We start from the raw sequence: 14,374 nt of genomic DNA, 5'->3' as shown, positions 1-14,374 counted from the left end.
TAAATTAATATATAACTAGTCAAATATATAAGTGCCTTTATTGATATCCGACTTGAAGGACCAATTTTGTATTACCATGTTATATTATTTCTACTTGTTAATACTTGGGAAACGGAAGTGAGTTAATGGGAATGAACTGTCTTGACAGTAAGTTCTCAGGTTCCCTCTGCGAGAAGTGCGAGATACAGCGTGAAGTCTAAAAAATGTGAGTCAAATGCTTAGTAGTAATTTGTTTAGTTAGATTGAAAAAGCGATATTTTTTAAAAATACCGAACTCATAACCACTCACAAACCACGAACACATCTATAATCAAAGATACAATGTGGTCGACCGATACAATAACGACTGGGTTTTCTTTGTTCCACGCTAGTTGTGAGTTTTGTCCGGAGTAATTTGTTATTATCATCTAGTGTAATTTTTGAGTTCTTAAATAGTAAACTGTTTTTGTTTTTTTTTTCTTTTATAATGAATAGTTCTTAGGTTTTTGCCCTAGAGAATTCTCACCTTTCTTGTAGGTTTCTGTTATGCAAGCTTAGGAGGATATTTTTACCAGTGCCAGGCGGCCAGTAGAGGCCAGTCGTATTAATGGTGCACAGACATCGCGACTGTAAACCTGGCAGGTTGTGGGTTCGATTCTTATTGGATAAAATGATATATTTCACATTTTTGTTACCTCGCCCTGGTAATGAGCCAAATGAACACGCCAGGCTTCCAGAATTCGGCGAAAAACGGAGAATGGCATGTCTTAATGGAAACGGAGTATCTTAACATTGGGTTCCTAGGTTCCCTCTGCCTCCTCTGCTATGCGCGAAATACAGCGTGAAGCCAAAAAAAATTGGAAGTTAAATAAATTATTAATAGCACCTAGGGTTACTTTGTTCTTTTCTTTCAGCCTAGTTTAGATATAAATACGAACAATGATAAACATGAACGATATATCTATTAGGAACATGACGCCGCGACTTGTCTAACAATAACAGTCAAATAAATCTATTTTTAATATAAGCTTTACCTCAAAATGATATCGAACCCACACAACCCTTATACACACAGACGGACAGGCAGATAGATATAGCTAGTACTTTTAGAGTAGATAATATATTTATAATCTATAGAATTAATAAATTCTCTCAAGCGTTCGTTGCTCAACAGTCCGTTCGTTTTCTAACTAAATGTGTCGGTAAAGTATTTAGTAATAAAGAGCAATGAGGTCAAGTTTTGCTCTTTTGAATATAAAATTTAAGTAATGACATCAGCAGCGCAATTTGCAATTGTCGCAGCTTGTTTACGAAGTGGTCACCCGTTCGAATTCGTGTATAGAAAGAAGGTAGGTATCTTATAATACTTTTTTCGTTTTTGAAAAGTGAAACATTTCGGTGGGGAAACGGAGTGTTCCCTCTGCCTACATTGCCGTGCGCGGAATGTAATGTATGTGATTGCTTAAGTCATTTTGTCAGGCTATAGGAAATATTCCAGATGTCTAGATTTAATTGACAAGACTTTATGGTCAAAAAGCCATTCTCGAATGGGAATCGAACCCACAAACGTCGCATATACAGTAAGTCGCCGTGCCCTGCGCCACGTGGACCTCTGGTATGTAGTATATTTTCGTGCTATAGTTTAAAATATGTACTAAAAATACAGAATTATGGAACACACAGAAGTAAAAATATATTTTAATTGTGTTGATCTTAAAAGATCGAGAGTAACGTAAGATTGCGTATTAAAATGCTTCGGACTTAACCCATATTCATTATTATGTATATAAAAACAATAATTATATTCAATTAATTTAACGAAGGCCAAAAGTACCAGGGTCACCAGGTATTTGTGCTTTCTCCGCAAAATAGAATATAAAAGATTGGAATTTAGGTCAAGTAAAAAAACAATTTGAAATTGAACTGTTGATTTTCAGTAGTTTTAGATAATATATTCTATGTACATATTATATCGATGTTACGCTTTTTCCCGCAAAGCATATTAGATGGAAGACACCAGTGTTAGGAATGCAGTAGTACTAGCAGGTAACAGTAACACTTCGTCCTTCTCAATGCCGTTGCAGTGACATAATACGCTCACGCTGTGTTGTAATATCGGTGACCGGCGCGCGCGCAACTAGGCCGCGCCGGTGAAAGTGACGCGGCGCGCCGGCGGTAAACACGGGGTGGGTGCCCTAGCTTTGTTTTGTTTTATGTTGTTTAATACTTATTTATGGGGTTATGCGTTTAAATAACATAGCTAAATATCGGGAACGTGTTGAATTGCATAACTCAGTATTATAAAGCTGAAGAATTCGTTTGGTTGAATGCGCTTGTTAAATAGTATAGTTGTTGATGTAAAGCGCGACGTTGACTGAGCCACTCAACACGCAATGTCTCCGTCTGCCTCACGAGGTGATGGGCGGCGGTGATCACTTCCCATCAGGTGACTAGTGAGACTACTTGATTCGGTGATTTCACCGATATATTGGCAAACTAAAGCATATACAAATAATTAAGACCTAATTATACTCAGCAATCGAAGCTTGATAAAAGCATATACCAATATCGATATCATGGAAGCATCGAGACATCGAGCACTCGACCGGTCAATCAACGTCTTCCTCCTGCTCTCTTCCTCGTGCCGACCATAGACTATGCCATAAAGTTCATGTTCTAATTTGTCGTTTTACAGGCTTGCTCGTTGCGTAACGTCACTTGGTACTTTGTATCCACACGGATGATATATGGGAACTTGTTTTCCGGTTTGCGCTATAAAATGTTTACTTTTACTCGCAGCTTCGCTCCCGTGGTTACATATAAAATTGTAAATACACAGGTTGTCTTCCTTGATAAATGGACTATCCTATCTGAGATTAGCCAGTGCTGCTAAACCAACCTCAACAATCTTCCCTTAATACTGAGTAGTGTTAAAGCATTCCGTTTTCCATTTTCCGCTCATTCTAAAGTGATTACAACCACCTGTCGTAACTTCTCGGAACGCGGCGTGATTGTACAACGCGACGAATGTGTGACGGACATTTGACGGGTCTCGATCTCCGCAATGAGTGTCTTAACACTAGGTTCCTACCTACCCTGCTGTATTCGGGATACAATGTGAAGCAAAAAAGTCAACTATCGTATTGCCTGATATGAAACTGAGCACATTCCAAGTGCCCCAGAAAACCAACCGCAGGCGCAATGAGTCGATGTAATCGAAACTATTAACCTTTATTTGAGGAAGGTTTATATTACATGGCTTTTTTTTAGCTTTACGTTCTATGCTGATTACCGCCCATGGGAGGATTGGCATAGGGAACCTGGAAACCTAATGTTAGAATACTCTGTTCTCATTAAGACACTTTCGTTCCCCATTTTCGCTGAATTCTGGAGGCATTGTATTGCTTGTCGTTTGGCGGAGCTCAACGCTCGTTACCAGAGCTAGGAAAAAAATATTTGTTTGAGTGAGAGTTGAGCCCACAATCTGTGTTTAAGTCGCACGCTTATGTGCCCATAGGCCACGACTGGCTTTAATGTCAATTTTTTTTTAAACATTTTAACTCAAATACTATACTTTATACTTCTATTAAATTAATAGAAGTAAGATTATATGCAATTACTAAAGAATAAACTTGTTTTATAATTTTATGTAGGTACCTACTACAAAATTGGTTCTTCTTGTCTGTTTCTTTAGATTGGAGAAATAAACATTTTTAATTTATTGTTTAGCACTCCTCCAAACTTTATGTGGAACTGACTGTGGAAAAATAACAGTTATCAAAAATAATAGCACTAACACCGCATCAAAAGACAAAAGCAGCTTCATGTGTTTTACTGCATACCATGATAGATAGATGGAACCCGATTCTTGAGACATTACGTGTTGAGTGGCGGAATTCAACTTCGTTTTGTCTATTACTGCTGAAAAATGAAAATAAATTATGCAGTCTAGTTATTTCCCAGAGTGGCGAACCCACAACCATCACGTTCATAGTCAGACGACGTCCCACTGCACCACGACCGCCTCAATGGCGTCAATATTTAAGATTATTTTGTACAGTTCAGTAAAGCCCTAAGATTTTGATCCCATAGTAAATAGTATGATGTAATGCGCAGGCGCAGACGCAAGTTGCAGGGCGGCGCGCGCGCAGGAACAGATCAGGTGAGTACAAAACATTTCCTATAGTCACACCATTTGTTGACCGACCGCCGCGACGGGTGGACGTGTATACTACGCATTATTTTTTAATATTTTTTATTGAATTTTTATGTGATTTTTGTATTATCACCATATTGAGTTTAGATAACAAGTGCTTGGAACAACTGATATTTGGATTGTATGTCGGCCTTGATCGATAATATAGAGTGAGTGGGATTTTTTTTAAAATTTTTATTGTTGTTTCATTGTTGAATTATAGTATTTTTAGTACATACATATTATACAGTAATTTGAACACGGATAAAGATTTACGTAAAAGGAAGCAATTTGTGAAGGTTGTTTTGTAGTTTTTGATTCTTTGTAATTTCTCACTGGAGTTTTTTAGACTTTCATATGAAAACTATTTTTAGTATGTAAAAATATATTGTAAATATTTAGGCATATGTATGTTATATATAATCAAAAGAATATTTAAACATACATGTACATACAAATTCAGAGTTCATAGACTTTAAAATAAGGATAATCCAATAGGCAACGGTTAGCGATACATCACTTTACACAATACTTATCACTCGTGTGTACATTGACATTGAAAGATAAACATTATATATACATCAAAGAGTCTAGACATGGCATAATTTTATTAATACCGGAAAACCCCTGTTTTAATCAGTTAAAACAGGGGTTTTCCGGGTTTGAAGGGATTGAAGCTGACTTCAAAAGAAAGAGATAACTCTAAATCTAAAGTAATTGAAATGGCAATTACGCTATATATCGCAATTACGCTACATCTTCATATATAGTCTATATTGTAAAAATTAAATACTAATTAATATATTCTAATAATATAAACAGTGTGTAATGTCGATGATGTCATGGACACAATTAGAGTTTGTTAGTACTGTTTATCATTAGTCATTTTCAGTCAATGATAGTAATTGCTATAAATATGTATAATGAAACGCTAATGCGTACTGTCTGTAGATACGTACGTAATAAACCCATCATTGCCCAATTACTAAGAATTTTATATGTTTTGTGTTTATCTTTAAAAATAAGGAAATAAATAGGTAAATTACATCTGTCTCTACTTTTATGTAAAGACGCTACATCTTGAGTGGTTGGTTAGTTAGGTAGTATTCTCAGCTACATGCATCGTCCCACTAATGATATAAGTGTACTTTAATACTAATCAGATAAAGATATTAAAACGTCAATGTGAAGTCAACATGATTAGTTATTGCTTGGATCATGGTATAAGGCTGGAGATGCCAATTTTGCAAGCTTCATTTGTATGTTATCGAACTAAACAGAGCTTTCAAATTACAAAAAAAAATAAGATCTAAATTGTTTAAATTTTTTGTCAGATAATTAATATAAGAATAGTTATTACTTTATATATTTTAAACGCAATTTTGGTTATTTATCTCTGAACCCTTTTGAAGATCACGTGACTTGACTTATATTCCTATGTCCCCGAGTTGGGGCAGAGGGCATCCACAGAGTTTCGCCATTTTGCACGATCTTGAGCTTCTCGTTTAATTTCGCTCCAAGTCTTGCCACTCTTTTCCGCCTCGTCTAAAACTGAACGTCTCCAGGTTTGCTTGAGACGGCCACGTTTGCGCTTTCCTTGAGGGTTCCAATCCATTGCTTGCTTCGGAATATGGCCGGGACCTCGGCGCAGCGTGTGCCCAATCCAGTTCCACTTGCGACGTTTGAAGATCACGTAATAAACCTAAAAAAATCAGGAGCAAAATAGCAACATATTCTTTACGGAAAAGATAAAATGCATATAAAACTGGGGTAATATACAGTAATGATCAACAAATTATCTATTATTTCTGTTCAAGTATTGTATAATCTGTGAAATGAGGTGCTCGTTTCGATATAAGTAAATATTGTGATGAAACACTTTGATTTGTTGTTATATAATATATTTGTTTGTTTCTCACGCAAATAATAGTCAATCAATAGTCATATATAAAAAATATGTATGTTAACATTTACCTTGTTTGTTTGAAAAGACTTCCCAGAGAAAGGTTCCCGGAGGTGACATTTTTAAATTACCAAATAGGTGCCCTTTCGTCATGGTCAATTGCAGTATATAAAAAATTAGATAGTATAAACTAAAAATATATTCGATATGTAAATGTATTCAATTGCATCATTAAAAACATTTTTACAACATTTGAACTCACTACTATTTCTTGCTGTAAAATCTTATTTACCTATAACAGGGTAGACAGTAAAAACCTAGTGTTGAAACAGTCTGTTCCTTCGTTCATTTTTAGCCCAGTTTTCCCAGACATCTGACATCATTATCTCGTTGATTAAATGAAGACAATTCATTTCCCAAAACCGGGAATCGAACTGACAACCGCCGCGTTTGTGTGGTATCAAAAATGAACGGTACTTAGTAATAGCTAAAGTGGACTAATATAAATACACTAACAGAATTAGTGCTGTCAGTTTGTTTGTATTCCACAAAGTGAATGTCAAATAACCTCTCAACTTTAACAAAATGGTGAATGGAGGTCACAGATACAATGACATGACTGACCTCGCAACGTCTCGTTACAGAGAGCGTCGTAACACGTTACAGTAACACTGTGGGGCATCGTCGTGACTGACATAACTGACGCTATGGTTTAGTTGGAGAGGACTTCATATAGACAAATGTTGGTACGGTACAGTAGGTACGGTACGGTGTTTAACTCCGCTATCTAATTTAGAAACAAATTCAAATGAGAGTAAAGAACCTAGAATCAAATGTATAAAATTAATACTGATTGATAAATATTTCTGAATACTCCTTATAAGATTAACGGCTTTATGATAAATTTTTTGTACAAGTTTCCCTGTGTGTATATTTTTTTATTTGTAAATAATTAGACAAGTTGATATGTTCCCTAATTAAAATAATAAGTCTTAATTAAAACAATACGGTACTATTAATTTGTAAATACAAACAATATGAGGCCACCGTGGCTGTTAACAGTCACACGCCTGTGGCCCTGCGTTGTGGGTTCGATTCTCGGATTGATTTTCATATCATTAATTAATTATAGATTAAATATTATGTATTATTTATTTTCATATCTTAGCTCCGATAATAAGGCGGACGGGATAGCAAGGAGCGGCGTTGAGTTCTGCTACTCAACATGCTCCTGCCTACCCTGATATATGCGGGGTATTGCGTGAACCTAAGAAAAAAAATAAAAAAAAATAAAGCGAACAATAATAAATGAAGTATACGAGGTGTGTTCAAAAAGTAAGGTGACTTTGTATTTTTAAGAAAAAATATTTATTTATTTATCAATATTTATGTTGTCCCCTTCAAAGTAATCCCCCTCAGATACAATACACTTATGCCAACGGTTTTTCCAATCGTCAAAGCACTTCTCATAAGCACTTTTCGGTATAGCCTTGAGCTCTTCCAGCGATGCAGTCTTTATCTCTTCAATCGTTGCAAATCTCCGTCCTTTCATAGGTCTCTTTAGTTTTGGGAACAAGAAAAAGTCACATGGGGCCAAATCCGGTGAATATGGTGGCTGAGGCATGATTGTGGTGTTGTTTTTGGCCAAAAAATCTCTCACCAGCAAAGATGAGTGAGCAGGGGCATTTTAGCAATTTCGGAACAAACTTCGCTGACACACGTCTCAGGCCCAAAACGTTAGAAAAAATTTCATGGCACGAGCCAAGCGATATACCAACATCCTCAGCAACTTCTCTGATAGTGATTCGACGATTTTCCAGAACAATTGCCCGCCAAATTTGAAAAGTCACCTTACTTTTTGAACACACCTCGTATGTTTAGATGTAACATGCTATCGGAATGTAAGCAATAAAGACGTCACAGCAGTGTTCCGGTCGTTTACTCCAGTCAATCTGTAATAATCATATTTTTTTTATTTATTATTATTATTTTTAATTTCATGCTGTCTCCTGCATATCATCAGGCATTGATAGGGAATCTAGGCTTAAGACATTTCCATCCCCCTCTTTCCCTGAAAAGGCGGCAGAGACGGAACTCAACGCCGCGCCTTGTATAATTTAAAATTTGGTCAACAAGTGTGATATTCATACATATAAATGTATAACGGAAGTAAATCTAAACAAGTTTTGTAAGCGAGTTGATGAACTGCAAAATTTTGGGCAGATGGTCGACCCGTCGGAACTGGATCAGTAGAGTCGTTGTCTTACTTCCTAATGTGAATTTGATCCAAAATAAGATTATTTGTTGATTGCTAGCTCTATTAGGAATTATTTATTATTTGGGGTCGGTGGTGGCACAGGGGCAAATGCGTGCGACTTTAAATATGACTAGTTGTCGGTTCGATTCCTACTTTAGGAAATGAAATATTGGATTGGAATGTAGGGAACAGACTGTCTATTAAACTTCCCCTCTTTATCCTGCTATATGTGAAAAAAAAACCGTCAACCTAAAACGAAAACACTTTTTTGATTACCCTAAAATATTTAAATCTAAGGTTTAAGGTGTCTCTAAGGTGTCTCTCTCTTCATCTAAAAGTTCAAAATGAAACATTAAAACGTTGGTCGCGTCGAAAGTATGCCAAGTGAGAGGGTATTATGAGTTTTGGCGACCTTGCCCCCCTTAACGGTTACAGTCGCCCGCCGTCGCTATCGCAATCGTGAGATAATCGATGTTTGCTCACACTCGGACGTTGCTACAGTTGGCTTGTTTTGAAATCAATTATTTTTTTATCGATTATTTTATTGGTTAATTTAATGATCGTTAAATTTGATGGTTATATTTTTAGCGTTGGTATTTTTTTAGGGAATAGGTTGTTTTTTTTTTTGTTTCAATATTAAGTATAATTAAAGCAAGTTTTAACATGTAGACTATAAAGGTAGTAAACGCAATTAATGTATTAAATAATATAATAACTTAATCATTATTTAATTATAAAATACATCTTCATTTAACCGTGTAAATACCGTAACCGTTTGTCAATCATTATGGAATAGGTAGGTACTTATAAATATACCAAAAAATAGGGATCGGAGATCGGCCGAATGTGCATCAAACATTTGTTTAGAATTCCTTTTCATAAAGTAGAAGTATCCCCACTAATTTTACATTAAAAATATCTTTTCTTTCTAGTTATTATTTTCATATATGATATTCTGAATCGTGCTGTCTACAGTTTTTGTAAAAGATATTTTTAAAGTTTTGTAGGTGACATTATGTCATCAAGTATTAATAGCGTAATAACTTTTATGATATTAGTGACTTTGAATATTTTATATGAAACTTAATATTTAACTTACAGTAGTACGCAAGCTCGAACTGATATATTACTATAAAAAACATGATTACCGTATGAAGGTAAGAGTCATTATGAGAACGCGACTACTCATATGATCTGGTTTTTTATTTATGTTTTATAAGAATCTTTCTTTATAAAATTGACGCCGTCGTGGTACAATGGTATAATGGCTGACAGTAAACGTTATAGTGGAAGGTTCGATTCTCACTCCGGGAAATGATTATATTTACCTAATATACTTTCCGAAATAGTGTGAAGCTGTTTTATAAAATCTACATGCAATGTTATACGTATTTATAAAACCAGAACGTAAAAGTTAAACGAGTGTATTCAACTTTATTTACATAATCTTGCCTTTACTTCACTTGCCTGAACTCGTTGCCCAAAAATCTCGTTATCCATTGTACTGCAATAATAACAAAATTCACTCGACGCTAGACGATAAAACGATGTTCTGCTTACGCAAGGCAGTTAAGTGAGAGTCGGCTCGAAGCCATTCGTTTATTGAATATTTTTGTATCTCTGTTGCAGATCCGGGTCCGCTAAACCTCGGCGGCCAGACCGCGCCGTTTACGTACCGCGAGCTCTACGGTCGAACGAGAGCGCGGAAGAAAACAAAACTGGAGATAATAAAAAGACTAATTCTGATGCAAAATGCCCCAAGTCTCCAGCATCCAAAGATAAATCAGCTCACGGCACCCCCAGGCGCTCCCTAGACAAGCACTTCTGCAACGTGTACACGCCGCCGCACCTGCGCGGACGAGCGCCGCCCGGCGACCAGCCTGTGCCTCCCGTGCCAAATGGTGATAGTGCAATATCTTATAGTGATAGTAGTTATAACGACGTAGAAGTAACCGACAATTTTTATATAGGAGATTATTTTGCTAACGGCCAACTAGGGTTCTACAGCCCCGCGTACTACGACGAATGCTGGAGGAATGAATCTGGCGACATGAACATGGCGCAAGAAACTCAAAGCAATATTATTGATAATGATTATTTATATAATAAGGACGAGGATGTCGAACAGAACGAGCTGAAGCGAGCTTCGCAAGAGATTAATAGGAGTAGTAAGAGAATTATAAAACAGAGTTTCGATTCTGATGTATTAGTCATCTCCGATCCGATCGAGGAAGAAAGGAGCTCTAGTCCTAAGAAAATAAGCCAAAATGAAGTAACAGTAGTCGAGGAAAAGGAGACAGAAGTCAAAAAGACGAAACCCAAATTAGAAGCAAAGGTTTCGTTGAAACGAGAAGAGAACGATTGGGACGCCGTGTTCGATGAGAGTGGAGAATGTTTGGACCCGTCTCTTTTAGAAGAGTTAACTTCGACCGTCGGCAAAGTGCATATAAGTAAAACGAAGAATAACTACGACCAATACCAGACGAGAGGTCAGGCTTTGTTCAACGGTCCCTACGACGAAACTTTCGGCCATGTGGTGGAAGTGTACGATTTCCCGAGTGAATTTAAGACGAACGATCTTCTGTCGTTGTTCAGTGAATACAAGGACACCGGTTTCGAGATCAAGTGGGTGGACGACACGCACGCACTCATCGTGTTCAGCAGCGCTAAAATTGGTAAGTGTCATTTTTTTATAGAGAGATTATGAGAGATTATTATCGGTATTTCGAATATAGACGTTTCTTTTATTTTGGACCTTTTTTTGTGGGGTTATTTCATATTAATATAATATTTATCGCCAATCAGGTCATAAAATGATTAAATGAGGCTCTTATTATTTAGTAGTATTATGCGTTTGTTTTTCACACAAACTGGGAACTAGATGTAACTCAAGAACTTATAGTCTTATTATACTAAAAATTAATTTCACATTTCCCTGTATTCTTTATACGTGCAAACATTCACTACATACACATGTACTTCTGCGTAAATTTTAATTTTTATATACAAATGGTGTTAAGTACATACATGTTAATACGACGCGTAGAGAAGTACTTAATTGTGTCTCGGTCGTAATATTTAAATTATCACACGCAATCGATATTCGCTTTACACAACGAAATTTAATAAAATTAAAATTTTCATTTTCACAAATGGAGATCGAACCCACAACCTTCACGCTTATAATTAGATGGTGTGCCGAAATAAAATAATATACTGAAATATTGTGCAATCTGTTTATATCTAGTAGGTGATACGTATTATATAGGGTTCTATAGAAAAACTTGTATCATGCTTTTATATCCTTATACGAATGAACCAATACCTTTTACTTCCTAGAGTCTCAGTAATGTTCCTACGTTTATATAAAACCGACTGCCTTATACTGTCAATTTGAAACCTATGTAGGTACTTGTGTATGTTGTATTGACAGCAGTGGCGTAGCTAGGGTATTTGCTGCCCGGTGCGGCTTAGGGGACATGATGCCCCTTAAAATGGTCTAAGGTCTAAAAAAAAAACCAGTGTCTTCTACTCTCACGTAGATCAAGTGTCAGACACTAAAATGTGACATTGGCTACCTTTAAAAAAAATAATCGTCGACTTTGATGCCCCTTTCTTTTTGATGCCCGGTGTGACCGCACCGCTCGCACCCCCCTAGCTACGCCACTGATTGACAGTGATCAGTCATGTGCTCTCTCTCTCTCTAACCCACTACTCGACGGTTGTGGGTTCAATTTTTGTGAAGAATAATGAATATTTTTATATTTCCAAATGAAAAATATTCATTCTTCTTCACACATTTCCATCCGCTCTGGTAACGAGTGACTTGAGTTCCGCCTCTCAAGACGCAATGCCTTGAGAATTGTAACTTATATTATCTTAACACCTGGTTCCTAGGTTCGGGGGGAACCTGGGAACCCTGATATAACGAGAACTTTACGATTTATCAACGTTCAACAACACTGGATTACTCAATATACACGTAGTACGCATCGCATCACGGCGCTTGCGTGAGGGCAATTAAATCAACACCCTGTATAACGTAATGTTTGTAATCTGTGAACGATAACGTAACACTGATGTAGTAAGTACTCACTATTATATGCTGATAGTGGTTTTGCTAACCACTACCACTAGTGCCAAGGCCCAACATGGATTTCCTTTTAATGACGCGACATCGATTTTTTTTTGATTAACAATTTTATTTATTTCTAAAGTACTGTACTAAACAGTAACATTTAGCTGTTCTTTGTTTTTTTTTGTAACATACGTTGATGATTATTTAATGACCCCAACTCCAAGAATAACACTAGGACAATTATTTTTATTTGTAGAAGAAATGTTTTATTGTGTTGTACTTAATTCTGGAAGGAGTTGTGTATTGAGTGTGATACGAATATATGAATATTTATTTTTTTCGAGTGGGAATCGAACCAATAATCCCCAGTCGCCAGTGACGACTATCATATTCCTCTGATATTATATTTTTATTGCCTAAATTAAAGATACGAAATCCTGAGATAATCTACGGCATAATTTAGTAGATAGGCATTTCCATGAACAGTATGATACTTTAATAATAGGGTATCGATCGTATTTTCTGTATAAAATGGATGTTTCTCATGCGAATGTTCACATGCGATACCACTGTCGCCTATTGTTCTCTTTACTAGCTTTTTCTTGCAGCTTTGCCCGCGATAAAATGAAATTAACTAAGAACCATGTATGACATATGTATAATGACATATCTTAAGTTCCCAAACAGATAACAGGTACAGCGGGTTCACGATAAATTGACTATCGAAAACAAAAATATTTTTTCAATTCGATCCAGTCATTCCTGAGATTAGTGCACTCAAATAAACAAACACTTTAGCATTAAAATATAAATATAGAAAGTACTAAACTTTATTGTAAATTTAAAATGAATATTTGAGGCGGCGTTGAGTTCAGCCACACTCATTTCCTCTAATGGGAATCAAACCCGAACCTGTCGCGTTTACAGTCGTTACATTTTTAACAAAATGCGCATGCCTATCTTCGTGACCGCCATGGGCCACTCACTGCACGCTGCCTGCAACAGTACTATTGCAGCTATTCAAATGTCAAAGTTACCTAACCGCGTGTCACAACAATTGCATAAAAGGGGAAATGAGGTAACTCATTTATCTATTAGTTTATTTGCGTGGTTATTACTATTCCTCACTTGAAATTATACATATTTTATTTAAAAACTTGCGGCGTTAAGTTCCGCCACTCTACTCGCAACGCCTCAAAGTGCCTTCTGTAAATGGTCGTAACAAAGGTGTGTCTCAACACTAGGTTCACAGGTTTCGTCTGCCTACCCTGCTACGTGCAGGATACAGCGTGAAGGTAAAACTAAAACCTAATAAAATGTATTAGGGTAAATACCTTTTTTGTTGAATTTCTTTGAAAAGAAGTAATATTTTCTTTATACAGTGATTATTTTCATATTTATCATTTTCCGGACTCTAAGAGATTAGTGATAAGACACTTGGGTTTCCAATTTCGTCCATTATGAGATGTTACATCATAGATAGTGGATATCGATAGATATAATTTATGGTTTTATATCTATCGATATCAGTAGTATCAGTCACAATTTTTTTATCAATGAGAACATCTGGTTATGACAAATGCAATGAAATCGACTTGATATTTCCACGTGTATATGTGTATTTCCATATGTCCAGTGTATTAACCGAAAATTAAAATGACCGCGTCTATCAGGAGATAGAGAGGTAGGAACCTCTGCGGCCGGCAACGCACCTGTAGCTCCTCTGGTGTCGGTGCGCGGAGTCGTGCGCGGAGGTGATCACTTGCCATCAGGTGAACCGTACGGTGCCTTCTCTTTTTCGAAAAAGAAACTTCCTTGTTATTTTCTTGTACTTTTTTTTACTTTTTGTCATTTTTATTCTCTTCTCTCTTGTTAGCAGCACCTATGACTGCTTTCGCAGTTTGGTGGTCATATATTAGATGATGTGATTTTGGATTTAATTTTTCTTTGAGTTTTAAGGTA

At 36.4% G+C, this 14,374-nt stretch overlaps 1 protein-coding gene across 2 annotated transcripts in view; it reads left to right on the top strand.

The window, feature by feature from the left end:
• Positions 1–14,374, top strand: part of LOC146536487 (coiled-coil domain-containing protein R3HCC1L) — a 30,814-nt gene that overhangs the window by 2,813 nt on the left and 13,627 nt on the right. The window contains exons 4-5 of one of the 2 annotated variants that reach the window (XM_085189982.1): positions 4,096–4,141; positions 9,964–11,009. In XM_085189982.1, coding sequence (XP_085046108.1) covers positions 4,096–4,141; positions 9,964–11,009 — 1,092 coding nt within the window. Of the gene's footprint in view, positions 1–4,095; positions 4,142–4,173; positions 4,345–9,963; positions 11,010–14,374 lie in introns of those variants that run through there. The other variant, XM_085189983.1, reaches the window with a different exon arrangement.

The sequence above is a fragment of the Heliconius melpomene genome, chromosome 9, assembly GCF_056956725.1.
Source record: "Heliconius melpomene rosina isolate 202511_hmr_F chromosome 9, ASM5695672v1, whole genome shotgun sequence".
In the NCBI taxonomy this organism is placed as follows: Eukaryota; Metazoa; Arthropoda; class Insecta; order Lepidoptera; family Nymphalidae; genus Heliconius; species Heliconius melpomene.
Note: the sequence above shows the minus strand (reverse complement) of the source record. Positions and strands in the feature narration are given on the sequence as shown.